The sequence below is a fragment of the Struthio camelus genome, chromosome 5, assembly GCF_040807025.1.
Source record: "Struthio camelus isolate bStrCam1 chromosome 5, bStrCam1.hap1, whole genome shotgun sequence".
Lineage (NCBI taxonomy): Eukaryota > Metazoa > Chordata > Aves > Struthioniformes > Struthionidae > Struthio > Struthio camelus.
In genome coordinates, this window is record NC_090946.1 from 42,635,406 (window position 1) to 42,662,276 (window position 26,871).

A 26,871-nucleotide genomic window follows, 5' to 3' on the forward strand; every position below is an offset into this window, starting at 1 on the left:
TCCGCCAGCAGGGAGGCGGCCGCTCTGCATGCCGGGAAGTCCGCCTGCCCCCGCCGCGCTGCCTGCTGGGAAGTGTAGTTCGGGCGGCGGAGCGGTGTTAGAGGAAATACCCGCTTACTTCACTGCGGTAGGATACATGCTTGTCAGTTCGGGACGTTTAGTTACCGATAACAATAGTAATCATCGTTATTATCAGTCAGTATAGTGCCATAAACATGCATAGTTGAACCGTGCTGTAGTGCTGTATGCTACTGCTCGAAAAACCTGCTCCTGAAAATCACACACATAGCAGTAGCAAGAAGCCACAGAAATTGTGCTAGGACCAGCACAGGCTGAGCTAGCCTGACAAATCACCTTCAGGAACAGTCTGAAAGGCTTAAGAACAAGTGCCTGTGCTTGTGGCTGGGCTGCGTAACACACAGTAAACCTCAGTCCAGTGGGACCTCTCAAGAAGCGTAAGCCAAAGGGGGCTCTGGATGCTGTAAGGGAAAGCGAAACAAGGCCCGCCTCTGAGACCACAGAGGTTTCATCCCGAGAGGGCACTTCATTAGCCTTAGAAGAGCAGCGCAGCCCACTCTGTGCCCTGATGGCATTGAGAAGTGCTGATGTTGCCCTGGGTTAACAACATTACAGAAGGTATATGATCTTAACGGCAACCTCAGCACAGAAAAAATCAGTTACACTTCAGGAGGAAAACATACACGGAAAGTCAGCACAGTTCAACTATAAAGCGCAAGACCCACAGCTTCCCCTTGCCGGAGGCCCCTGCCCTCTTTCTCCCTCTAGTTACACAGGAGTGGTTAAGGTCCTTCCTCAGAGTGACGGGTACCTCACTCTCAGAAAAATCTCACTGATTCCAACGGGGCTACCGACATACTACGTCTTTATTTAGCATAGCTGCAACTGGCAAAACCCGGACCCTATCGCACCGGCCACGTACAGCCGTCGCCCACCGGCGGAGCGCCGCGGCGCCTTGGCGCATGCGCAGGAGTCCCGTCAGCCACCTCATGGCGCCATGTTGGGTGCACCCAACCTGCGCGCGCCGCCGGACGTTTCCCACGAGGTGCCGGCGGCCCCGCTATAGGCAGGCGGGCGGGCGGGCGGGCAGGCAGGCGGGCGGCTTCTCTTTCCCGCCATGTCGAGTGTGGCGCGCGGCGCCGCGTCCGCCGGGGGTTGCTGGCTTCCCCTTCCGGGGCGGGGCGGTGGCCAGTGACGCGCGGGGCGGGTGGGCGCTCCGCAGCGGGGGCGGGCGGGCGCTGGGCCGTTAAAGGGGCGGCGAGGGGTGCGGGGCCTGGCTTAAGGGTGGCGACCGTTGCGGGGCGTGCAGCAGCGGTGGCGACGACGACAGGTGCGTGGCGGCGGCGGCAGCAGTAGCAGTAGGCGTGTGTGGTGGCCGCCCCAGCCTGCCGACTCGCCGCTCCGCGCCCCGAGCGGAGCAGCCGGGGCGGCGGCCGCGGGAGTCAGGCTGGCAGGTCGAGTCCCCTTCCGCCTTGCCGTTAACGGCTCGGCCCCGCCGGGGCCGCGGCTGGAAGGGCACCGGTGACGGGGTCGTGGCTGCCCGGGAGGGCCGCTGGTGTGGCGGGGCCTGGGGCTGCGCGCAGCCCCTGCTCCACCCTGGCCTCGCCGTGCCGAGAGGCCCGTGCCGCTGGGGTCCGAGCCCTGCGCTGGGCGGGCGGGGGAGGATCCTGGGCGGCTTTCGGATGTTTCTTCTGTGCTTGACTGAACTGATCCGGTTGTATGTTACCGGAGGCACTCCTCCTGTTATTGCTGTTTTTAAACTCTTATGGTTTCCTGCCTTTAGACACGAGTTGGTAAAATTCTGATAGGTACGAACAATAAGTGTTAGAAGTAACTTGTGGGTCTCTGTTTAACTGTAGATCTCGAAACCTTTAGCCCTCCTAGGAAACTGATAAAGAATAGTCAGCTTTATTTTTCACTCTTCTCTTTTGAAGACTTATCTCGGGCAGAGTGCAATTACTGCTTAACACAAAGGTGTAACACAGCACACAATTCCTCAACCCAGACAAATGGGCTGGGGAAGCTTTGGAACTTCTTTATACAGCTTTCCTAGCTATTTGTGTTCCCTTTTTCTGAGGGCAATAGGCATTCAGGACTCAGAACTAAGTAGCTGAGTTTTCCTTTACTTCTCCCTTCATTTAAAAAAAAAAAAAAAGAAAAAGCTAATTCTCTGCTGCAGGTAGAACAGCTATACAGGAAGGCATTTAGGGGCAAAGGAAAAACCTCCCTGGATGTCAATTGCATGATTCTTTGGTTTGAGCAATGAATTCCTTACTGGCAGTCTGGTAACTAGTCTGTATGCCTTAGCGCCCCGATTCTGCAGGGTTTTTAAGTAGCTGATTGTATAGCTTTTTGCACAGTGTTCTTCGTTAGGCAGACAAAATAGCAGCTGTTACTGTCTGTATGTTGATCTAGAGTTGCTTGTTAACTTGTATTGGCTAATAACTAAACTGGAGGAGGTATCACGAGGCTTTTCCAGCAACAAAAATTGCTTGTTGGAACTAGCATAGAAGAGAACACATAGCATAGAGGAGGTGGTGTTGCTAGCGCCTATTCTTTTGGCTGTCTCCTCTGTGCAGTGTGTTCAGGAAGCTGATAAGAGAAAGCAGGAAGCATGCAGAGTGGTTTCTTGTTCTTGGGTTCTGGCCCCTTCCCCCAGTGTCACAGATGCTTTATTCATTTATCTTGTAGACATAATAGCCTGGAGGAGTACGCTCTGGTGCTGATACCTTGTACCAGCCTGTATTTGCTGGGCTGAATTTCAGCTGCTGAACATAAGTAGCATTTTCTATTTGAATAAGGAAGGTTTTTCAAAAGCAGCTCCTGCATTGGTGATGCAAATGTTTTTGTTTTGTTTTGTACTTTTGTATCAAGTCACCTACTCTGTAAACTGTCTAGTTTTAATCTGTGCAAGAGCACACAACTTTCATAATTTATTTTCAATTTTTTCTAAAAATAGTTCTGTTAATGTTCTTCATCTTTTGGAGAAGGCAACTGCTCACTTTACAGGTGAAGGAACAGAGAGCATCCGTGATCTTCTGAGGCTATACCGGTTCACTGATGGCTAAAATTATAGCTCATGAGATCCTGGCTTTCGTTCTGCTGCTGAGACATCTGGATTGTGTCTTCTTGCACTTCCTATCTTTGTTTATAACACAATTGCCCATAAGACGGCGTAGGCTGAATTTTTCAATCATATTTTTTTTTGCCATATCAGCTGGGGGCTATTTGTTATTTCTTCCCTGGTACTTGTAATAAATATCAATGGAAAGATCTAGCTACCAATTGTAGGTTTTTAAGGATAATACTTTGGTATATTTACTGGTAGATTAGTTTTTTAAAAGTATACAATACAGGAATTACTTTCTGATATATCTGAAATGAGGAGGTAGTCAAATATGGGTACATGTGAATAGAAAGGATTAGATCTTGCGTAATCATGACTTTTTGAAAATGAATAACTTGGGCATGCATGTCTAAAAGTTTTCTGATCAACTATGCCATATTTAGTTCCTGACTACTGAAAACTTTTGACTGGATTTTGAGGAGAAAAACAGCGTGAAGCCTTAAGTGCTCTAGCAAGACTCCATGCTTTGCAGGAGTTGACTCATTTTCATTCACAACTTGGAAATAGCTTTTCTGAGAGAGAAATTCTTCTAGAAGGCAAATTTAATGACCCTTATATTTCCAGCATTAAAAAAAAATGACCTAATCCCCACTTGTAACTCTCACAGCTGTTGTCTTCCATTGCCAAAAGTATTACACTACATTCTTCTAGCTTTAGTTCCTACTCCTAAGAAAATTGGGAACCTCTTGCTTATTATGTGTTTATGGAATAGGCACTAAGGTACAGATTGTTCTTTGTTACTGATGCTAGCAAAATGTCTTTAACTGAAAAAGGAAGAGCTTCAGCCTGCATTTCTAGCTGAGGACTAGTAGTGCAGGAGGAAGGATGAAGGACTGTTTTAGACATCCTGATTGTTTAGGTTCAAATAAGGAGCATCACCAGTTGACAAGGAATTAATTTGGGATATCTGAGAAATGTGATAGGTGTCTCTCACATCTGTGAAAGGCTGTCTGTCAGAGGCACAAAACTGCTGCATGTCAGCCAGAGATGCGAGACTGAAAATCTTGCTGAGTTTGTTAAACTGCAAGTGATCAATACAGTATATTGGTCTAGTGCAGAGAGACCTGTGTAGTTGAGGAAAACATGTCACTTTTGACACTCTCTTTCCCTGTCAAAATTAGATCTTTCAAAATGTCTTAGTTTGAAGGGATGACAGGAATGCACAAAATCTCCAGGTGTAACAATTTTTTTTAAAAATGCTCCTACCCTGAGTGCCAATATGAAATGATGTTTGTCTGCAGTAGATAGCTTAATGTCCTTTCCAGATGTGGACGGTGTAATTGCAGTTAAACACGTCATTAGACTTTCTGGCACCCAGTAGTTTGTTCAAATTCAGAGATATCTAAGACAGAAAATTCTTATGGGCTTTGAGTGCTTTGGACAGCACACTCTAAATATGTGTTGACTGTCTTAAAGCAAGGATGTAACTTTTTTTCTAGAGTTGATAACTTTTCAAAAATGCCTGTTCAAACAGTAGGTAAATTGCGTACCATAGCTTTCATTACCTTGGAAGTGTCTTTTTTTGCAAGTCTGAGAAAAATATTTGGAATGAAAAAGCCTGAAAGGGATATGCAATTTCACTGTTGTAACAGCTTTTGAAACTTGCCTATATTTATACCTATGGTCTGCTTCTGTTGGAAACTTTGAGTGTTGGTTGTAAATAGTTGACTTCAAATTTGCATGTAATTCTTAATGAAAAATAAATGCTGGTAAGAAAAATCTCTAGTGGTGCAGAGCACTATGTTGCAGCAATGACAGAGACAATAAAGAAAGATTGTATGTAAAATTAAGTGTGTGATCTGAGACAACGCATAGCAAAGATGATTATGATGTTACTGGCTGCATAGAACAGTTTTTTTCATCTTGAGGCTTTTTCATTTCAAATGCTTAATGCTTTTTCCAAAGCTTTAATGTACCTACCATCAGGGATCCTCAACCAAAGAGCTGCTGTTGGATAAACGCATACTAAGTCTAGCTTTCTGATCACAAGCAAGTAATAAAGCTTGGAGATTTATATGTGCTGGCAGTAGGTTGCTATGGGTATTGCTAACACTGAATTTGCTCTTGTGTTAACAGCCTTGTGAAAACTGTAGTTATGCAGGTATAGATCTCAAGTCAGTAGCTGGGGCTGGGGCAGAACTGATTAAATACATCCATCTCATTTTCCTGCATGACAACTGGTTTAACCAAGTAATTTGTTATGCATCAGAAGAAATAGCATTTTTGGATAGCTTCTATCCTTATAAGAAGGGAATTCAAATTCCCTACATGTATATACATTATATAAATGCAGCCTTTAAGTTGCAAGCATGTTATGGACAAACCTTTTTTCCCCTTTATGAAAACTTAGGCTGAGTTTGACAGGAACACTGATAGTTTAAAAGAATAAAATCACAGAATGGTTTAGGTTGGAAGGGACCTCTGGAGATCATCTAGTCCAACCCCCCTGCTCAAGCAGGGTCACCTAGAGCATATTGCCCAGGATCACATCCAGACGGGTTTTGAATATTTCCAGCGAAGGAGACTCTACTACCTCTCTGGGCAACCTGTGCCAGTGCTCAGTCACCCTCACAGGGAAGAAGTTTTTCCTCAGGTTCAGATGGAACTGCCTGTGGTTCAGTTTCTGCCCGTTGCCTCTTGTCCTGTCACTTGGCACCACGGAGAAGAGACTGGCCTCATCCTCTTGACATCCCCCCCCCTTCAGATACTTGTACGCATTGATGAGATCCCCCCTCAGTCTTCTCTTCTCCAGACTGAATAGGCCCAGTTCTCTCAACCTTTCTTCATAGGAGAGGTGCTCCAGCCCTCTAATCATCTTGGTAGCCCTCCGCTGGACTCTCTCCAGGAGTGCCATGTCTCTCTTGTACTGGGGAGCCCAGCACTGGACACAGTACTCCAGGTGGGGCCTCCCCAGGGCTGAGGAGAGGGGCAGGATCACCTCCCTCGACCTGCTGGCAACACTCTGCCTAATGCAGCCCAGGAGACCACTGGCCTTCTTGGCCACAAGGGCACGTTGCTGTCTCATGCTTCACTTGTTGTCTACCAGCACTCCCAGGTCCTTCTCGGCAGAGCTGCTTTCCAGCAGGCCAGCCCCCAGCCTGGACTGGGGCATGGGGTTCTTCCTCCCTAGGTGCAGGACCCTGCACTTGCCTTTGTTGAACTTCAGGAGGTTCCTCTCCGCCCAGCTCTCCAGCCTGTCCAGGTCCCTCTGAATGGCAGCACAGCCTTCTGGTGTGTTAGCCACTCCACCCAGTTTAGTATCATCATCAAACTTGCTGAGGGTGCACTCTGTCCCTTCCTCCAGGTCATTGATGAATATGTTGAACAAGACTGGACCCAGAACTGACCCCTGGGGGACACCACTAGCCACAGGCCTCCAACTAGACTCTGCGCCATTCACCACAACCCTCTGAGCTCGGCCATCCAGCCAGTTCTCAAGCCACCTCACTGTTCACTCGTCTAGCCCACACTTCCTGAGCTTACCTAGGAGGATGTGATGGGAGACAGTGTCCAAAGCCTTGCTGTAATGGCTAATCACACTTGGATTTTATTTTATATAGACATTTGAATTTTATTTTAGTTAAAGAAATTGCCTATCTGACTTTCAGAAATGTTCTAATTCAAAATTTCACCATGTTCTCTAATGGTTTTTGTTCAATCTTGCTAATGTAGGCATATTCCGTGTATTTGATGATAGTTTGGATTAGTAGTGTGCTTTTTCAAGCAAGTTTTCTTACTATTTCCATTTATTATGCTTTATTTCACATTATAGAGCAGTTCAGAACATACAAACTGAATGTTTTTTGGTGGAACTAAACCACAAAGTATTCTCCACAGATATGATTAACACACTCCAACTGTTAGTAGGCTTTTAATTCACAAACGACACTAGAATTAGTCTGAAATAAACCTCCCTGGAATCTCCTCTGTTCTTGTGAACTTCAGCTGCTTTGACCCAAAATTTGCCCTGTACAGATTCATGCTACTTGCTATTACAGACATAACTATAGCGTACTTCAGTCTGTGTCACTTTCCAATTTCTTGCACGTTACCTGAAGAAACCACTAAAATATTTAAGTTGCTTTACGGGCATGTTTATTTACCAAATGAAGATCTCCAAGCCAATGATGCTTTGAATGGGTCTGGCATCATGCTAAAAAGGTTCCAAAGTCCCTCATTCCTTTGCAGGAGATACCTAATTTGGGGTTTTAAATCACTTAGTAAAATCACCTTTGCCACCTCGTTTCCACAGTTTTCTTCAACTTGGAGATGTCGTATAGGAGACTGAATTTAAGTGATTTTTTTTCCGGGTTTTTTGGGGTCATGATTGAATGCACAGTAAGTGATGTTTTACTAGCCACAATCAAAGCTAAGGTTTGTAGGAAGACCTGCATGTTGTTTTAGACCAGGCTACTTAAAAGCTTGCCATGTTTTTTTCCTATTTAGGTGCTGGTCCTGAAACAGTAAGTAACAAAATGGGTTATTTTCAGTGATGGAGAAAAGTATTTAGGGTGTAAACACTTGTAAAATGCTTACATTCAAAATAATCCAGCTTGTTGCGAACATGGTGATTACATTTTATCATTAAGTGTTGTGACAGACCCTTCAGGATGTCCGGTTTCCAAAGCAGAATGTAGTTAAAGGAAAGAACTTCAGGTCTACACAGACTTTATTTCCCTTATCTCATTGCTGCTCTTGTCCTGAGGGATAGAAGTAGTTTAACTCTCGTACATCTCCATGTGACTTGGACCATAATATCATCCTAATTTTGGTATGTTTTAGAGTTATAAGCTTATGGGATGGCTTAGCATAAATTGAGACAAATGTAGAAGTCAAGAGGTAACATCTTATCTGAAGCTTATCGTCAGAGCTGGCGTTTCTCTTGGAACTTTTTCCCCTCCAATCTCCAAAGTAAAATGTGACAAAGAAGGCAGATCCTTATGATTTTCAGGGCTCATGTTTATTTCCTTACCATTCTTATTTCTAGATGAATCCTCCTTTTTTATAGGACAGTGATAGTTAAGCTGATGATGTTGTCTTCCCCTAACTTTCCTGGTAGAAAAGTATCATGAGATACTCTATTTCAGGAAAAAGTAGTTTTCATAGCAAGCTTAGCTCTGCATAGTCTGTAGATGATTGTTTTCCTTATGCAAGGTGTGGAGGGGAGTTGCACTGGAATGTGTTTCAGCAGCAAAGAATAAATATACTTGCAGCTGACTTTATATCCTTCTTTTAAGAAGTTCTGCTTTGTGTTTAGGCACATTGAAGATGGATATCTGGATCTTTGTGAAGCAAGTTTAGTTTCATGTTTAAAGTTTACCTCTCCAGTTTTGAGAGGGAAAATCTGAAATAGCAGAATGTTGTAATATAATAGGGAAGTATCTTTATAGGCTGTCTTTCCTTCCCTTGTTTGCTTTGTGACTGGCTTTCATAAGGGTGTAGGGCAAGAAAGGCAAAGAAAATAATGTGCATTGGTATTGTTAAAACCAATGCTTAAATTAGCAAAGTTTGTATATTGATAAAAATACATGCCGAGAGACACTTCAGTAAGATCAACTATTTTCTCCCTGAGTATTTTGCCTTTACTGAGGAATTTTAATGCCCTGGTTATAAAATCATGTTGTCATATACCAGGATCTTAAGAGCTGGAGACCTCAGTGAGAGCTTAATGATAGCTAGACAAAAAGACTAGGGAACGAGTACTCTTTCGCTGTGCAAATATATTGTGTTCTGTTGGAACAGCTGACACGTTCTTTCCACACAAAAGGCCCCCTCTTAAATATTCTAATATAATCTTTGGGAATATCTTGCAATAAAGGCACCTGCTATGGTCTGACTAGTCTACTTAGACATGTGGCTACCAAGAACACATCTTTTTTTTTGGAAATATGTTGTTTCTTCCTAGTTACTCTTACATGCTTTGTAGATGTTACAAACTGCTGAATTAATAGAGAATGTATTATCAGAGACTTCTTTTTCTGTTCCAGTTCCTGACACTAACTTTCCTTGCAGAACTACTGTGTAGGTACTGTATTTGTTTACAAAAGCATGGCTGGCCAACTCAGTCATATGAAAACAAATCAGGAAATAAAAAATTACAGCCTTTGAGTCTTTTAATGCCTCAGTTCTGGAAATGTAGCTTTATATAGACTTGATTAGTCAAACCAATTTAAAAAGCATGCTTTCTTAGGATAGGCTTGAGGGGGGGGAAAATGCTATTCTCTCATTTTAAATCACTGTAATGGTAATGATTGAAATAGTGTACGTGGCAAAGCATGCTGCAGACTCCAGAGAAGTAAAGGTTCTGTCCCTGTTTTCATTGATAAAAGAGCTCAAGAGCTGATCCGAAATGACTGGCAAGTAGCTGTTCACTCTTATCCATGACAAGAAACTGTCAGAACATACTTCTTAGCAAGAGAGTTCTATGAGCTTTATTTAGCTTCCTTCCACACAGGTCAGTTAACCTAGCAATTGTAAACTGAATCAATCAACTGTCACTCTAGAGTATGATATTTTTGTCTTACAAGAGGCAAAACGCTACAAGTGTCCACACATGAGCATCAGAGGATAAGCACATGCATACCTCAGCTTTGAGGAATCCTAGAAGCGACTTGATTGAGAATGTTTTGCTGTCATGGGCGTCTGCTGTGCAGAAAGTTTTTTTTCCTTTGTGGCTTGAAACTGGATTTCTTCAGTGTTAGGTTGATCCATAAACTGATGGTGTTTGTTCCTGAAAATGTTCAGTGGGAAAGTGGGAGGAATGCTGTAGGCTTTCATAGAATTTCTTGCTGTCTGACAGGACTAGAGTTGTTTTGGGAGCTGTGAACAAGCTAGGGGAAAGCAGAGCTTGTTTGTCAGCTGTTAAAGCTGATAGATTCAGTAGCAAGTGCTGATGTTTTCAAGCCATTGTATGGTGTCAAATGCAGCTTTTGATGCTTTCTGGTTTTAGTGTTCCTAAATTGTTTGCCAAATAATGAATCGCTAGCTCCTTTAGTAAGGTAAGATGAATAGGACGAATTGGGGAGGAATAATTTGACAATGCGTAGCACATGAAGTAGCTGTTCAGTTGCAGTTTGCCAGGTCTCTTCATCAGTGTAAGTAATTTCCATCAGATTTCAACATGGCACTCTTGCACAGGAGTTTAGTATTTTAATTCTCAAGCCCACAGTGAATTTGGGATAATGTATGGCATGCTGGGATAGTGCTGGCATGTAAACTGCTGAATAACCTGAATCCACAGCTGTGGAGGGAAGCAGGATGTCAGCACGACTGAAAAAGAAAACTTCAGGTCACTCTGGGGATACAGCTCTCTTTCTTGCCTGTCCTGCAGTAGTAATAGGATTCTTAGGAAGCTGCTGTATTGACAGAGTTGGGGTATGATATTCCTTTTGCTGTCTGAGGTGCAACATGGTTTTTTTATGGCTTCATGTTGCAGAAGTATGTGACAGACTCCAAAAGTGGTGGAAGGCTTGCCAAGTTTGCAACAATGATGACAATCCAGATAGCAGAATTATTTGCTTAATGCTGCTATAAAATCGGAACTTCATCCTGCTTCTGAATAAATTAAAACAAAATTAAAAGAAAACACAAATTTATCTTGAAATATTCCACTCAAAGGATCATCTTGATGGTCTCTTCCTGTAGTTAACCTATTACACTGAAAATAAGTTCTACAGTCCTTTTCTCCCTGCCCTGACTTTCCCGGTCTTTAGTAGTGCAGACAATCTTTAAAGGCATCCCAAATTCAAATTTGGGGCTGATTTGCCTTAACTAAACTCCTTGAAAGGAAGGCATGTGAATGGGAAGATAAGCCGCTTAATAAATGGTCAGATCTGGGCTACTGCAAACTGAGCTATTAGAGGCCTTATGTGAGAATGTGTTTTTTCCCCATCATTAAAAGAATACACAGTGTGTGTTAACCTCCCAAAGACATAGGCTTAGACTGAAGAGGTATGTTAGGTGCTGAAGACCAGATGGCAGGAGTATTCTAAAATTGGGAGTACTTAACCTGTTAGAGATTAGGTGTCTTGATTTCCCCCTCAAACATGCACACTTCCTGCAAAGCGCTGTGAATAGAATCAGTTCCTTAGCTAATATCTGGATGAATGATTTGCACTTCACCTAGGAGTGGTTACTAACGCTGTCTGTCTTCTAAAATATTGTTTTTGTGGGGAAAAATGGAACTCAGTTTTGCTATTGAAGCAGGGTATGTGGAGTAGATATCAAGTGATCATCTGAATGCAATTGAAAGCTACTAATGTGAAAGAGCAAAGATCAATAGTTTAATAATCTGCAGCCAAGGAGATAACTTTTTTTAAAAAAAAAAAAAACTTCTATTACACTCAAGCTGAGTAATAAAGGTTTTATTTTTAATGTGCTATCTCATGAAATTCTTACAGAGCCTGAGAGTTCTAATTTTGTTTTCTAGTTCTCAGTGCCAGCTTTATTGGCATTACCCCAATAAAAATACAGATTCTTACTTCTGAAAACAAGATTCTGTTAAGAATACACTTACTGACTGGCTTTTTCCTATTGTCCCTTCAGGCTACAACATATTTTCTGCTTATAGGAAAAGTTAAATTATAAGTTGGGACTCCAGTCATGAATAGTCTTGACCTTATCTTTATTATGAGAAAAATGAATTTGAAAGCTTTTCCAGGGGTTATAGGCATACCAACTATAACTTTTTGCACTGCCTCTGCATCTGATGGATTCACCACTCAGCCATAAGAACAGTTATTTCTAAGAGTGTCATTAGGATCATCTTAGATGGTGCTTGATCTGTGAGTGTTTCCCTTTCTTTTGACTGTGCTGGTCAACATTCCTCAAAGGGGAGGGGAAGAATACTTAAGGCTTATGCTTGTAACTTAAATGCATTTAAAAACAAATTTCTTGCTGGATTACTGGGTAGACTAATATTTTTTCCAAAATGGAGAGGTTTTCTTATTTAAGATTTGTCAGTTTAAGGCAAAAATCAGGAAATTAGCAACAGCTAGACATTTCCAGAAATGTTTAGGAAGCCATTAGAAAGGAAACAATTTTGCATACTGACTGTTCTTTCATTTCACTGAGCACCTCAGTCATATCAGCTGAATAATTCTTTTAGTGCTTCTTGTAGTCCTAAACAAGTGTTGTGCTATGTGTGATGATATGTGTATGCTTTCATTCTTTGAACTGACTTCTAATTTCAGATCAAAATATGTGATAAAAGGCAGCTTTGACTTATACAATATAAACACTTTAAATAATTCTGATGATTAACTGATATCTCAGTTACAGGGGGAAGATTGTCTTTAACTTTGATTACTTACAAGTGATAGTTCTTCATCATGGCTGAACTATCACCTGAAGAAATTCAGCTGAGGGCCAACCAGGTCACTGATGAGGTAAATATTTTAGGAAGCCATCTGGGGTTAGAGTACTTATAAAAGATATTATGCTCTTGACAGCTAATACAGTCTAGGATGATGATTTGGCAAGAGTACAGCTGAATGTTTTACCTGGGAAATGCTGGAGCTAAGACTGTTCCTGAAAGTGAAAATGGGTTTTAGTTTCTGAATCTTAAAGCCACCTACTTGACTCTGTGCTGACCACCCAGGCATGATTACTGAGGCCATGCAGCCTGGGTGCCTACATTCTTCTAAATCATGTTGATACTTCATGCCTCTAAATCTTTTTTTATTTAACTGCATGCCTTTGAATATTTTTCCTTATAATGCCTTTCCTATGGGATAAGCAAAGTATTAGTAAGTATTGAAATAAAAGGGTTTACTGGCTACTGAAAAAAATTCTAGTATACTGTCATTAGGACAGTCGGATAGGTGCAAATTACATATTGACAGGTTGATGAACCTTTGTCCACTAGTTGCATCACTGAAGTGAACTTATCAGGACTACTGTCAAATGCTAACATGTGCTATTAACACTAATTTTTAAATTGTTCTTTCCCTAGTCCTTGGAAAGCACAAGGAGGATTCTTGGCTTGGCCATTGAGGTAAGGAAAAGCTTTTGAGTTCTTTGGGCATTTATTCATTTGAAGTATAAGCAGCTGCATGTTAACTCCATGTTAACTATCACACAGTGACCTTCAGTGCTTTTTGTCTTTTTCCAAACTGATGCTTTTTTGAGGGAGATGCTTCATTATTTGAAGCTGCTGCGTTAGATCAGTAGTGGAGTTGGAATGACTTAAACCCAATGTTTTTCACGTTATTTGAAGTCAGATCAGAGAACGATCTATACCCTATTTGCCTGTTTGTTTCTTAAGCGAAACAGCCAAATCTCCAAATGCTGCAGATCAGTCTTCTATGACAGTCAGTTATGCCTCTGACTGCTATATCACTGAGTTCTCATAACAGCTTCTATTCATCTTCTTGCTCGCTTTGCCTGTGAACGGTGTGAGAACGGGCTGCTTTGAGGAGAGTAGGGTTTAGAAGTCTGCTTTTGATTATAAACAAAAGTAGTTCTACATGTACCTTTTTACCACTTGTTCATCAGTTGCAACTTTAAAAAATAGTTAAGTATGGTGATGAAACTTTGAACTCCCTTGTATATGAGGTGATGAAACTTTGAACTCCCTTGTATATGACTTGAAACAAATTAAATCTGTATTTCAAGTTTACTCTAGGTATGTGACTGTTACGAATATGTTCTTCTACATTGTTATACCTACATGCTGAGTTGTAAAAATAGTTGAAAGTTTACTTCTGGTAGTATAATTTCCAAAATTAGAGTAAACTGGTGGTGGGGAGTTAAATAAGATGGCTGATAGCTGGCTGGGATAGAGGTGACAAAACTTAACTGGGTCAGCAAGACAGTTTTGCTGGTACTTGAGTATGCCATAGGCAAATGGGAATCCAGAGAGTAAGTGGTAATGTCTTTCAAGGCTAATGCCAAGGCTTTTAGCACCAAGGACTTGAAAGTTCCCTGTCTGTGTAAGAACAGTAAACTAATCTGAAAAATAAGGACCTTAAAGTATTAGGTCAGCACCACTTTACAACCTGTACTCCCTGTACAGCCTGTAGTGTACTGTTGTAGAACAGAAGCTGATACTGCTAGCAGTGACGTATTTGAGTTGGTGTAGACTAAAGAATAACTCTGAAACATGAATGTTAAAAAAAAATAATAATAATAATGCATGTAATGAGCCAAACTCATTTTTAATGGTATCACATTTTAATGATTCTTTAAAGCTAAAATAATTCCTAGCATAGGAAGTTCTATGCTGCAGGTTTACAGTAAAACATGGGTGTAACTTCCATGCCAGGTTCAAGACTTTGAGCCAGCAAAGAAACTATATTTTGGTGTATTCCTCACTGCAATTTTATTTTGCCTCTTTCTAAAAACTAGTGATGGACTAATCTTTCTGATCTCTTCTGCTAAGTTCCGAAGAATGAGTTCATCAGCTTCATCCTACTTTTTTCACTGACTTCCAGGACTAAAGACCTTGTCATCTCAGTTGAAAGGAATGGGGATAAAGAGTGAACTAAATGACACGTTTCCAGATTAGGCAGTTAAGTTTTACCTTTTTTAGTTTAGCCTTGGCAGAGTTCAGTCTGAATATTACAGTAAATTTTGTTGCAATAATTTTATTGGCTGCACGATCCATAATAGTTTTTTTACATTATTAGTCTAACATAAGATTTGATTTGAAGCTTAGTATACACTTACTGCAGAAGCTATTACTAGCACAATGTTTTATTTCAAAATTGGTTGGCTTATCAAATTTACTCTGGAGATCTGATTTAGCCCTGGTGTATTGAAAACTGTTTTTTATATCTGCAAATTTATTTCTACAGTCCCAAGATGTGGGCATCAAGACTATCACCATGCTGGATGAACAGGGAGGTGAGTTCTTCCTTCTCCCTCAGATATTCAAATCAGTTTTATGAATATAAGAAAAAGGATTATCACTGAGGAGTTGCTGAAACTGAAGATTTAGTAAAGATATTATGTAGAACTGGGATGTGCTAATTGGATATTAAGATGTGTTTTTGTAGTATTTATAAGAGGTTTTAAAGTTGCTGAAGGAGAAACTAAGAAAAATCTTAGTTGCAGCAGGTTGCAGCCTCTGCTACAGAAGCCATTCCTTTCCGTGACAGCATAACTGCAGTTGTCTGTATTTATTCTAAAAGCAGCAACAGAAGCGCTGCTCTAAGGATGGGGAAGATATTTTAAAAATGATAAACAAGATTTATTCACTTAATCTTTTTCTGCAAAAAAATCCAGAAGGCAGAGACACAAAGGCGTTAGTCTTAGTATAAAGATGAAACTGAAGTTTGTAAGTCCCTGTTTGAAAGGGGTGCTGTATCCCCCCCAGTAACATCTGTGTTTACTCATGTTGCTTGTCTCTCCTCCAGAACAACTGCATCGCATAGAAGAAGGCATGGACCAGATAAATAAGGACATGAGAGAAGCTGAGAAGACGCTGACAGAGCTCAACAAGTGTTGTGGGCTCTGTGTCTGTCCTTGTAACAGGTTGGTTAAATTGACACTTGAGCATAAAATTTTAGGATGTTAGCAATAACTACTCAACTGGGAGATGGCCTACAATAAAAGAACTAAATAAAAAGCTGACTCAAAGCTGATTGTTTTGGTCTGTAGAGGTACACCCTTTCTAAAACATACGTGAGTATCTAAAGCTTACTTGCATCTAACTGTATTGTGTTGCTTACACTGTAAGTATAGCTGCTGTATAACATCTTGTGTGACTGCACCTTAATCTCCTTTATGTTTATAGTTAAAACAGTACCGATGCTTAGAGTTAGACTGCAAATAGCCATATATAAAGGCTGTCCATTAGAGATAGGACTCTGAAAATCATCTCTTCCCAAAAGTATTTTCCTAACTTACTGAAAAGCTGATTCTATTCAATGTTATAACTGCATATCATGCAAGAGAACTTACATTTTGGAGAAAGAAAGCAATATGGGTTCTCCAGGCATTAAAAAATGTTCATGCTTTAGGAGAACAGGTGCTGGTCTTAAAGCTTTAGTTTCATTAGTGACTACACACATTCTTGCAGACTTGCTTTACACTACCTTAATCTCATCAGTAACATGGTCACTATGTCAAAGTCATTTAGGACTAATCTAACGCCTGTTGTATGGCACTGGATTTGTAGTTCTAAACACTAACCTAAACAATGATCAGAAATCAGTGTTCTGTTAAAAAAAAAAAAAAAGGAAATACTGCTAGCTTTTTCTTTATGCAGCAAAGTTGATCTGTATGGATCAAATGTGATCATAGTCTTTTTATGTGAAAGAGAAATAAGTTATTTTAAGAGTGTAACCACTGAAGTGAATAGCCTTTTTTTGCCCTGTCTCATGGGGAAAAAAGTTCATGATTCAACTGAGAGGTATCTGAAATTTTAGTAAAAATCCCTTGGAGGTAGCTGAGTCTACTTATTAAATAGGATATTATTAAAGAGATCACTTAGGTATGAATGTGACTTCTAAGACTGAATCTCAGCAGTTTTAATATCTTGAAACAGCAAATAGCTCTGTCTTGACCTCTGGATAGCTGTGCTCACTAGCTTTATCAGATAGATTAACTTTGAGCATTTTGACATACTCAGTCTTTGTTTTCTTTAGTTGACCATCTTGCTCCACTGAAGTTTAGAAGCTTATTGTCAGTGAGCAAACTGAATTCGTGAGCTCTTGTGGTGCACTAAATACACTGATTGCAATAAAAGGCATAATGAATTGTGTACCGAAACAGGCAATGATATATATAGAAAAGTCTGTTAGAGAAGCAGAGGAGCAATAAAGAGGAAGCTGTGAACATTTCTTTTACATGTTTATATATATGTAATGTATATGTGCCACTAGTATAGAATATATACACATACACGTTTTAATCATCTGGTACAACAAGTTTTGTCAATGTCTCATTTGCCAACTGGTTATCTCCAAAGGTTTTCTTTTTTTTTTAAAAAGCCATAAGCTTGAATTGGAACATACAATGAATTAAACATTGCTCTTTTCTTTCCACCCCCCCAGCTTACTGAGGTTATTGAAAGCTTTGTTGTAAAAACATAAGACGTAGGCAGTACTCTGATATCTGTTTACTAACAGCAATTTGCCTGTTTGCTGGTCTTTACTGTTCTTTCTTCTCCATTTTCTCCTAACACTGCTGTTGGCTTTCTAAAAATGAAGACTAAGATAAGAAGCTGTATTCACTTAACTGGTGAAAGTGGATTTTAGCAGAAGGTCAGTCTTAGTGCAGCATGTACATGTAACCAGCTGTCTACGGTGATGCTTCTGTTGGGTATATGTTGCATGTGCATGATGTCTGCATGCAGGACTCCTTGTGACTGTGATGTGTTGTAACAGTGCTGTGAATAGAAAATGCCAGCTATTATAGAATATATTAGCTGTAGGAATCTTGACCAACTGCCTGTGCCCGTGCTGGTTTGTTGGATTGTACAAATTGAAGGTCTTATTCACTCCTAGGGAAACTAAATGGGGGGGGGCAGCGTATAGAAGGGAAGGTGAATGTACTTGAAACTTGAAATACAGCTCTTAAAATCAGATTTTAAGAAGCATTGTTCTTCACCGTGCTTAGCTCGAGCACCAATTGCTGTTTCTAGTTGTCTACTTCAGATGTGAAAATAGTTTTCAGGCCACTAGTTCGGTAAATTCCTCACTGTTACCTCTAATACCTGTGACTTTCCTAATCCAAGCACAGAGAGCTCTCCTGCTGCAGCTTTAGTATCATGGGTTAAAATAAACTCAATCTAGTTGCAGCAAACCTAAAGAGCTCTTTAGGGCTGTGCATCCAGAAGTTGCTAGAATTGACTAGTTTGTTTCTTTAGAGTTTTACCATGTGTAGCCGTTCAGTTGTGAATTGAGAACCAACTTTTCCCCTGAATGCATTCAACCTAGACTATATTTTTCATAGGTCAGATCCTAGGAAAAGTAGGAGTTTCCCACTTGGGAGTGTCAGAGAAAGGAGAGGGGAATATTTCTTCATTACAACTTATTTTGCACCTCTTTAAAATACGAAACTACTTGTATATTTTCTTTCTCCTTAGGCTTTTCTGATTATGTGGTTCCTAAGCTTAATTCATTTCAGTCTTTTGTCTCCTGAATTATTTGGTAAAAATGTAACGGCCAGTTGGCTTATCGCTCTAGTGGAGTTAGTACTGTTTAACTGCAGAGTGAAAGGGTATTTAGGCATGATTACATTTATTTCATAAATGTTTCCCAGGTTTGTTTTGATACTTACATATTTGAACTTTTTAACAAGGAATACTTGGCTATAGAATATGATGGACAAAATAACAGAAACTTAATCTGAGGAAGATACTCGAAAGCACTGAAGGTTTGGATTAATGATATTGTTGTATAGCGCAACTGCTTTCATTTGGGGAAGCTTTTCCTTCATCTCCTTTTATTCCCCTGAGGCATATCTAAACCTGGCTCTAGACTAGCTCCTGTTGCAAATGCAACTTTATTTTACGATGTGTAAGCTCTCCTGATACTGTCATAAGCTTCTTTTCTTGTGAAGTCTGATACATTAGGGAAATTCCTGTGCTTGTGCTAACACTGAGATCAGATCAACTAACTGCCTCCAGAGTAATTCAGTTACGTTTGTGCTATCCTGATACAAGAAACTGTATTAATTATATGGACAAGGCTTTGTCTGTACAAAATCTTATCTCTTTAGGGCACAAGACGTGTTTCTGAAAATTTGATCCTAGATTAATGCAGGACTTCAGTCAAGAAGCCATTTTTCAGATGTAGCACTTAAGGTTTTTAATTTGTATCGAGTAGGACGAAGAACTTCGAGTCTAGCAAGGCATACAAATCAACTTGGGGAGATGGCATGGAGAACTCAGCGGATCACGTGGTATCCATGCAGCCAAGAAGTGTAAATCATCAACAGCCTCAGACTTCTGGAGGGCAAAGTGGTGGATATATTAAACGGTCTGTTTCTTCTTTTTTTTTAATTCCCAAATGCATATATCCTAAGCTACCAGTCACTAGCTTTTTTCAGATAAAGTTGCTAAATGGTAAATTTTTTAAAAATATACCGAGTCTCTGAGAATCTACTACTCCTTAGAGAAGAGATTAGAGATATCTACACTTTCAGTAGTGTAGAGTTCCTATACACGTTCATTTTTTTCCAGTGGTGGTATTTTCAGTTAGTTTGTTTCTGGATATGAGGTTTAGAGTTCAGTGCTCAGTTACTGAGGTTACTGTTAAAGCCTAGTACTTTTACTGTCGTACAGGTATACTTGAGACAAATTCATGTCTTAGGCTTTCTCTAGTAGCTTTAAATTCTAAAGCTGTTCCAGTAACAGCAGATAGCTTAGTCTGTTTTGGTGGGCTTCTTGTTTGGAGTACATGTGGGTTGTTTTTGTTTTTTACAAGGGACAAGAAATAGCTTGGCTTGAATACCATGTATGTCAAGTAACTCTGCACTGAAAAGTTTCTATTAAAGTAAATTTAGGATAGGGAGAAGCAAATTCTTGATTTATGAAAACATTTTTTCAATATTTGAATAGGATAACAAATGATGCCAGAGAAGATGAAATGGATGAAAATCTTACTCAAGTAGGAAACATTCTTGGGAATTTGAAAAATATGGCTTTGGATATGGGCAACGAGATTGATGCCCAGAATAAACAAATAGACCGGATAAATGTAAAGGTAAGGGTCAAAGGTGTTTCTGCTGCCTTAAACTTAGAGGTTGTTGCTGAGAAGTAATAGGGAACTGCTTACTGTCCTGTCTGTCTGCATTTGTAATAAGTATGCATATTAAGATCATGCCATCATCCTCTAGGTTGCAGTGACTTGAACAACAGATGTGTTGGTGTTTGGGTATGTAGCTGAAAACTCAAATGATTCTGAGTGTTAGAAATCCTCAAAATACCGCACAGGGTATTGCTTATTCTGAAAGCAACTAAATTGAATTCAATCAGAGGCAAACACTTCCTGAAGGTGAAATTATGGGATTGTTGCTCTTAGGAAATAGTCTTGTGTGAGGTGGGGAATAATTTTATTTAAGAATAGCAAGGCTCTTATGGAATTCCTAAAAAGTCTCTATGATCCTTGAACATAAAATGATACGCTGCCACAGGGAATTCTTAGCCCTCGTTCTGGTAAACAGGTTAGTGTTAGGGGTTGAAGAGTTATTGGAATGCTGGATTTTGCAGGTGTAAGGGACATGATCTGCCTTCATCTGCATAAGAAGGTAGTTAGTCCCAACCAGTAACATCCACTTTTTCATGCTTTAAAGGTTAACTTCCCTAAACAGAATAATCATATGCAAATCTGACTTGGGGGTTTTCCTTCCAGTGGGTAACTTCTGAGGAAGTTAGTCTTACTCTAAAAATTCCCATATTCTTAAAAGAATACAAGTTCTTTTAAAGACATGCTGATTAAGAAAGGAAATGAAAGCTTTAAATTGTGCTTTATGGGTTAAAAAAGCAGAAGTAGGCACCAATTGCTGTAAACTTGTGAAATGAAGACGAAAGGGAAAGTTAAAGATGTTACTGAAAAACCTAATAGGGTTAGCAGCAAGAAGGAATATTTTCAAATATATAGAGCAAGACCAGCTAGTTTGATGTGCATGCTGATCGTACCTATGTCAACATCTCAATTTCGTCTAGCAATTAAGGGGTTGGGGTATAAATAAGGTCCCAGTATTTTTAAATCTGGTGAACAGGGCAGGAAATGAATCAAGTTGTTGAGGAAAATCCCATACAGGATAGTATCATATAAAGAAAGGACAAAGAGCAGTACTAAGCTCTACTTCAGAATAGAGTTGGTGCTTTCTGTTATGAAAAAAACCTGTACAATTGGCAAATGTATAGGCTTAGTGGGTGGCTTACGGTACCGGCTTTATCTTGGAAGAGGATCTGCTAGCTAGATCTCCCAGTTGCCAAAGCGTTTAATGCATTATACTTCTTGTTTTCTAAAGCAGATTCTTGCTTCTCCTCAACTTCTCTCCCTAGCTCAGAACCAGAAAGGCAATGTACTGGAAGGAGAGAACAGGAGGAAAGGGCCTTAACTTCTTCCCAATGCACTTCACTCTGAGGGTGTGAATTGGCTAATAATTGGGATAGGTGGAGCTTCTCTTGAGTTCAGCTCATCGTGGGGAGGGCAGAGGCTATTTCTGTGCTTATTCCTCATTGCTGACTGAATAGGGAATTATTTTGAAGTTCCTTATGCCTTTCTTTAAAACTCTATCTTGACACTTGCTCAGGTAGATGCAGCAGCTGAGTTTTGGTGCTGTAGTAACAGTAAAACAATTATAAAAACAAAGTGTGGTCCTTACAGATACCATAATATTGTGACACTGGTACCTAAGTGGGGTGAGAACTAGAGATTTGCGCTATGTAAAACAATTCTAACTTTAGTCAGAACTTTCAGTTTCAGTTGTGATTATTATTTTTTGGTCCATAGTATTGAAGCTGTTGTAGAGGTTCTTAAAATTCCTTGGAGAGAGGGGGAAGCATCTTTGGGGAATGTTTATTCCCTTGTTCTGTTAATGCTCTTCCTGACTTGCTGAAGCAAGCTATATGTTTTGAAGGTTAGCAAAAGACTACAGTTATTTCTTCTGATGGTTGTTTCTGCCAAAACTTCTAGCCCCTGGCTAAAAAAAAAAACATTACTTCCAGCTTATAAAACTTGGCTCCCTTCTGTCTACCATAATGATAATGCCCTGTGATTCAGAGGTCCAGGTTGATTTGAATTTTCAAATTTTGTATCTAATCTGTCAATGACATATGGTTTTTTGTTTCCTTCTTTAGGCAGAAACAAACAAGGATCGCATTGAGCAAGCCAACATCAGAGCCAAGAAACTCATTGACAATTAAAGCCTGCTGCCATTGTTCAGTGACACTGTCTCTCCAGCTGCAAACCACCATATTCATGGATCTGTGAAACTCTTCTATTCTAAAATAAGAGGGGCTGAGAAATATGAAGCAGTACCCTTTCTATAGGGTGTGGGTTTATTTTATTGCTTCATGTAGACTTGGCCTTGACTCCAAGAAAGCAGCCAACATAACTTCCTCATCTGCCTTCACTTTCTTCAGACTGCTCAGGGCTAAAAGTATCGTGGCTTTGAGAATGTTCTTGCTTGTTTTATTTCCCCTCCCCAGTCTTTTTTCCTGCTTCCAAAATATAGTCCCTTATTCAAGTGGAATAAGCAGGTTAACCTGAACTTAGTTGTTGAAAGTTGAAGAGGGCACTTTATACCATTTAAAATACCTCAGAAGTTGAGTGCCTTCACTAAAATAGGGATTTGGTGAGTGTTGTCTGACTTGTATCTCTAGCTGGCTAACCATAATTTTATGATCCAAACCACATACAAGTGGTTTGGGGTTGAGTTAGTGGACTACAAAATTTAAGACGTTATGGCCCACTGGTTGCTACTTCTGGGTTGAGGGCTTTAAAACACTTCCTAAGCACAAACTTAATGTAAAGGTAACTGGAGGGTAATACAGGTTTCCATTTCTTTACTTTAAAGTGACATTGGTTTAGAGGCCATAAGGAAATTATGCTGCATTGTTCTGGTAATTTGTTCTGTATATAACGATATAGACACCATGCACATGTGAGTAGAGGGGGAAAAATAATTTCCCTAGAAAGTATTTATTCAATGAAAAATTTTACACCCATCTAAATATTAATTTTTAAATGAATGATGCAATGTAACGAGAAGAAACTGAGTAGAAAAGCATGCAGCTTTCTTGCATCCCTTATAAGATTCTTGGTCAGTTTTAATTGGAATTGAGTTTATGCCTTTCTCCAGTGCAACATGAAAATAGCACTAATATAGTGACTGCGACCTGCTGTTCTCAGCAGTGACTTTGGGGGAAGCTGCTTAAATTTACTGCAAACAAAGAGGAGAAGCTTATTACAAATGAAACTTCTTGTCACAAGTCTGGAGGAAGCATTACCTCTTTAGGAAGAACTATGTGCTAGTTCTAAATAAACTAGTTCAAAATAGATTGCTGACTGGTTTATTATTGCAGATTTGGGACTGGCAATTGGAAATATTCCAAATTAAAGTTGCTTGCAACTAAAATGTTCATATTCTTTTGCAGTATAGAGGAGTCTCTGACCAGCTGGGGTGAGATAAAGCTTTCTTCTTATGAAGAGGAAAAACATTTTTTTCATTATAAACAACAGATTTGTTCCCAGGATTTTCTTGGTTTTTTTGGAGGTAAATCACAATTGACCCATATTGATGGGTGGAGTTAGCTATGCATTATGCCTATATTGAAGGTGAAAATGATACTTCAGTTTAACCTGCAATAGTGACTGTTGGTTGGATGGAGGAAAGAAAAATTTCCAAACCAATTTGATTGGAGGAATAACTAAAACTAATAGTGTTCATGGGACTTTTTTTAGAAGGACAGTCTACAAGTATCCTGTAGCCATTAGCAGAAAATCCTGGGGCTAGCAAGATGAGACTAATTTGCTGAAAGGTCAGATGACAAAATGTTAAACATTGTATTTTCTTCTCAGTAGTAATACAGTCAGCATAACTAGTATATTCTCAGCTTGCTCCCAGGACAGCATGATATTTTAAAAAAAAAAAAAATCCTGACCGAAGGATGGAACTGCTCTGTGTAATGAATAGGCCAGTGGTAGAATGACTGTTGCGAATACGGTAAATGAAGTCAATTTTAGGGGACTGGATACTTGAGAAACACCTCTTGGCTTCTATCTTCCAGTAATTGTTGGAAAATTAATGAATTTTAAGTGGGTTATCTACCCTTATTAGTAATGAAGGCTATATGCTTAAACACAGAGGTAGCTAAAAGAGCTTAAAACAACATTGCATAATACACTTCTAAAAACCTCCTGTATGGTGAAGCATAGGGGATTTGAATGCAACTTTTTCCTCCTTACAGACTTCAGGTTAAGTGGAAGAATGCTGCTGATTGTGAAAGCAAAGCATATGTATTTAATTGTGATTGTCTCCTGGAACAGAAGACTAAAGCAGTTACCTTATTCTACTTAGAACAATGCAGACTTGCTCTTTAGCTTCCGGAAACACCTTGAAATGTTTTTCTCCCTTGCTACTACAAGTCTGTTTTCTTGACTTCCCTGAGCAATAACCACAAATGAGTGCATTGGCTAAGGGAATGCCATGACTGGTATACAGAATCTTAATATTGCAATATGGATATCTCACAGAAGTAATTGGAGACTCTAAGCTTGAGTATTCACTGAACATAAATACTATTTTCTGATGTAGCAAGAGCTGAACCTCTGAGGGAGTTGGTGCCTTAATGTTCTAGAACAACAGAGTGCTTCTTGGATTGTCTTACTGTTGTCTGTAGAATAGATGCTTAAATTCCGTATCTCCTGGACAGAATCAACACTTGTGCATCTTTAAGTATCATTCTGAATGCTATTAAGAATGAAGGTTTACAGTTTCTGCTTTTGATTGTTTATCTATTGTGCACAACAAAATACAGACTTTTATTGAATCTGTCTTAGAACTGTTTTCTCTTAGTTAAAATTGTCTTTGTTCCGTTTCCTGTCCTTGAAAAACTTGGCAGAACTAATTGCTACTATGCAACTAGGAAGTTTCCCTTCTATTTTTATCTTTCACAGAAATCCTGATGATAACAAATGAAGGGATGGGGCTGGGAGAAGAGGAATCTTCTGATCTCTCTCCTCCCCTTTTTTTTATACTCTTAAGTTTTCATCCTTACATAATCAACACCATCACCTAATTTCAGGCTATCAGATGTGTTCTTTTTGAAAAACTGTGGTAAGACATGGGACTACACTTCAGGATGATAAAGGAAAATGAACTAAGCAAAGTTGCTTAAACTTTCCAGTCAGGTATTGATAACGGGATGCCTAGCAGTAGGTGAAGTCTAGTGATTTTTAATGCAGTTTCATTTGCAAAGCAATTTAGAATCGTATTTTCTCAGATACTAAAGTACTGGATTCCAAGAACGCTCTCAGGGTGAGGAGTGGAGGGAGGCAGAGACTGGAGCATTGACTTGCACCTGTTTGAACAACAAAATCTAGGAATGACTTGGAAGAAGCACTTATGCTACTGTGTGGCAGCCTAGTCTGTTCCTACTAATAACTAGGAAAGAATTAGGGACAGCATGAGTACTTGATTAGTTTGAGCATGCAGTACATAATCCCACGGGCATGCTTACACTGTAATAGTTGGTAAGTCGAAGCTAACTTACTCTTGAAAAACAGGCTAAGCCCCTTAACACAGAAGTAGCTATAGTATTAACTGTAGCACACATGGTTGTGCAATAACTTGCACAATATTTGGTGTGAATGCTTTTCTCTGGAGGCTGTATTGTGATGCTGTTTGCTATTTACATGATGCAGTGACTTGCAGTTGCCGTTCACCTTTGCACTTGAAGCAGCAGTGCACCATCTAACTGTTAACTGAAAAAAAGAATGAGAAGTGCATCCTAAAGCAATGGAGAGTTGGAGTAAGTGAAATAGGTCTGAAATGAATGGATTATAATAATTAGGGTAACATTTTCTACATCAGTAACTCCCAAACTAAAAGTTCCAAGTATAATTTGGCATGGAAATAAAACTGCTTTACACTGTCATCAGCTGTAGTGAGCCAAGCCCAGTGTGTTGGGAGGAAGGAAAACTGAGAAACTTCTCTCCTATACTAATAGACTAATTGCAATGTAGAAATGTGCAGAATAGCGTTCTGCTGGATGGACTTGTACATAGTTACTGGCTGCTGTAACCAAAAAGGTGTGAGACTAAGCCAGTCTGCTCTGAAATAAATTTGGATAATCCAGGACTAACTCAGAGCCATTCAGTATCTTGCATAGTATTTTCTCTTGCTTTCAAGCATTTTTGGTAGCCGTTTTAACTGCAAGGTAGTGAAGGAGCCTAGCAATTAGTAACTGAAAGGTTTCTTAAATTTACTAGTGACTACATAAATGAGAGATGCTGACTTACTATCTTAAATGCTTTCAAAAGCAGAGGTACTCTTTTCGTTCACATTGCTATTAAAGGAAAATCATTTTTCAACTCTTCCATTGCTGATCTTCCCTTAACCTATTGTACCATCTTTTCTTAGTTATGTATTTATGTTGAATAGATGAAGGACTCCTGATAAAACAGCTGTCAGAGAAACTTGAAGGGAAAAAGTATGTCTGAGCACAGAGATTTCTAGTAAAAAAGACCACAACAGTACTGCAGACTGCATACATATTGACTATAGACCCCTCTCTGTACTTGTCTGAGTTGGTGAGTTGTTCCCTTTTGGTGCAAATGGGAAATATGCTAAATAAGACAGCATTCACAGAACAAAGCCCTGTATGCATGGCAAATCTGTAGGAAAAAATATTTCAAACACGATTTAGGTGTCAAGTGGAATAAACTGAGCCTAAAATAAGTCTGGGGCCTTAACCTAGTCACTGACACATTTCTACATGTCATAACCTGTGGAGTACACCAGTATAAAGCTGAGCAGATTTTAGTGGCTGTGCAGGGCCTTGCAGTGATGGTGACATTCCGGTTATGTTCTTAAAATATTTCCCTAGTTGTCTTGCAAAACAAAGTAGCTAGGAAAGACATTATCCTGCTGACAGCTACTCCTTACAGGAAACTAGCATTTTTTGTTTTCTATGAGGTACACCTGGAACAGGGATTCTTAGGTAAAACTAGTTTCCCATTTAACGACAGATCACATTCAACCTTTGTGTAAGGAGCCGATGTCCCTTAAAGCACTACTTTGCAAGAAGTATTATTATGTAAGAA

At 39.8% G+C, this 26,871-nt stretch overlaps 1 protein-coding gene across 3 annotated transcripts; it reads left to right on the top strand.

Moving 5' to 3' along the window:
* The first annotated feature begins 1,187 nt into the window (after positions 1–1,187).
* Positions 1,188–24,596, top strand: SNAP23 (synaptosome associated protein 23). Of its 3 annotated transcripts, none has more exons than XM_068945992.1 (8): positions 1,188–1,348; positions 12,419–12,531; positions 13,098–13,139; positions 14,941–14,989; positions 15,502–15,619; positions 18,919–19,071; positions 19,653–19,797; positions 21,903–24,596. In XM_068945992.1, exons 2-8 carry the CDS (start codon positions 12,475–12,477, stop codon positions 21,966–21,968), a joined length of 630 nt encoding a protein of 209 aa, XP_068802093.1. In that variant the 5' UTR covers positions 1,188–1,348; positions 12,419–12,474; the 3' UTR covers positions 21,969–24,596. The 3 variants fall into 3 exon arrangements, with proteins under 3 accessions (XP_068802093.1, XP_068802094.1, XP_068802095.1); XM_068945993.1 differs by having other exon boundaries at positions 1,202–1,348; positions 12,425–12,531; XM_068945994.1 differs by lacking the exon at positions 1,188–1,348 and adding an exon at positions 6,450–6,668.
* The last annotated feature ends 2,275 nt before the right edge of the window (positions 24,597–26,871 follow it).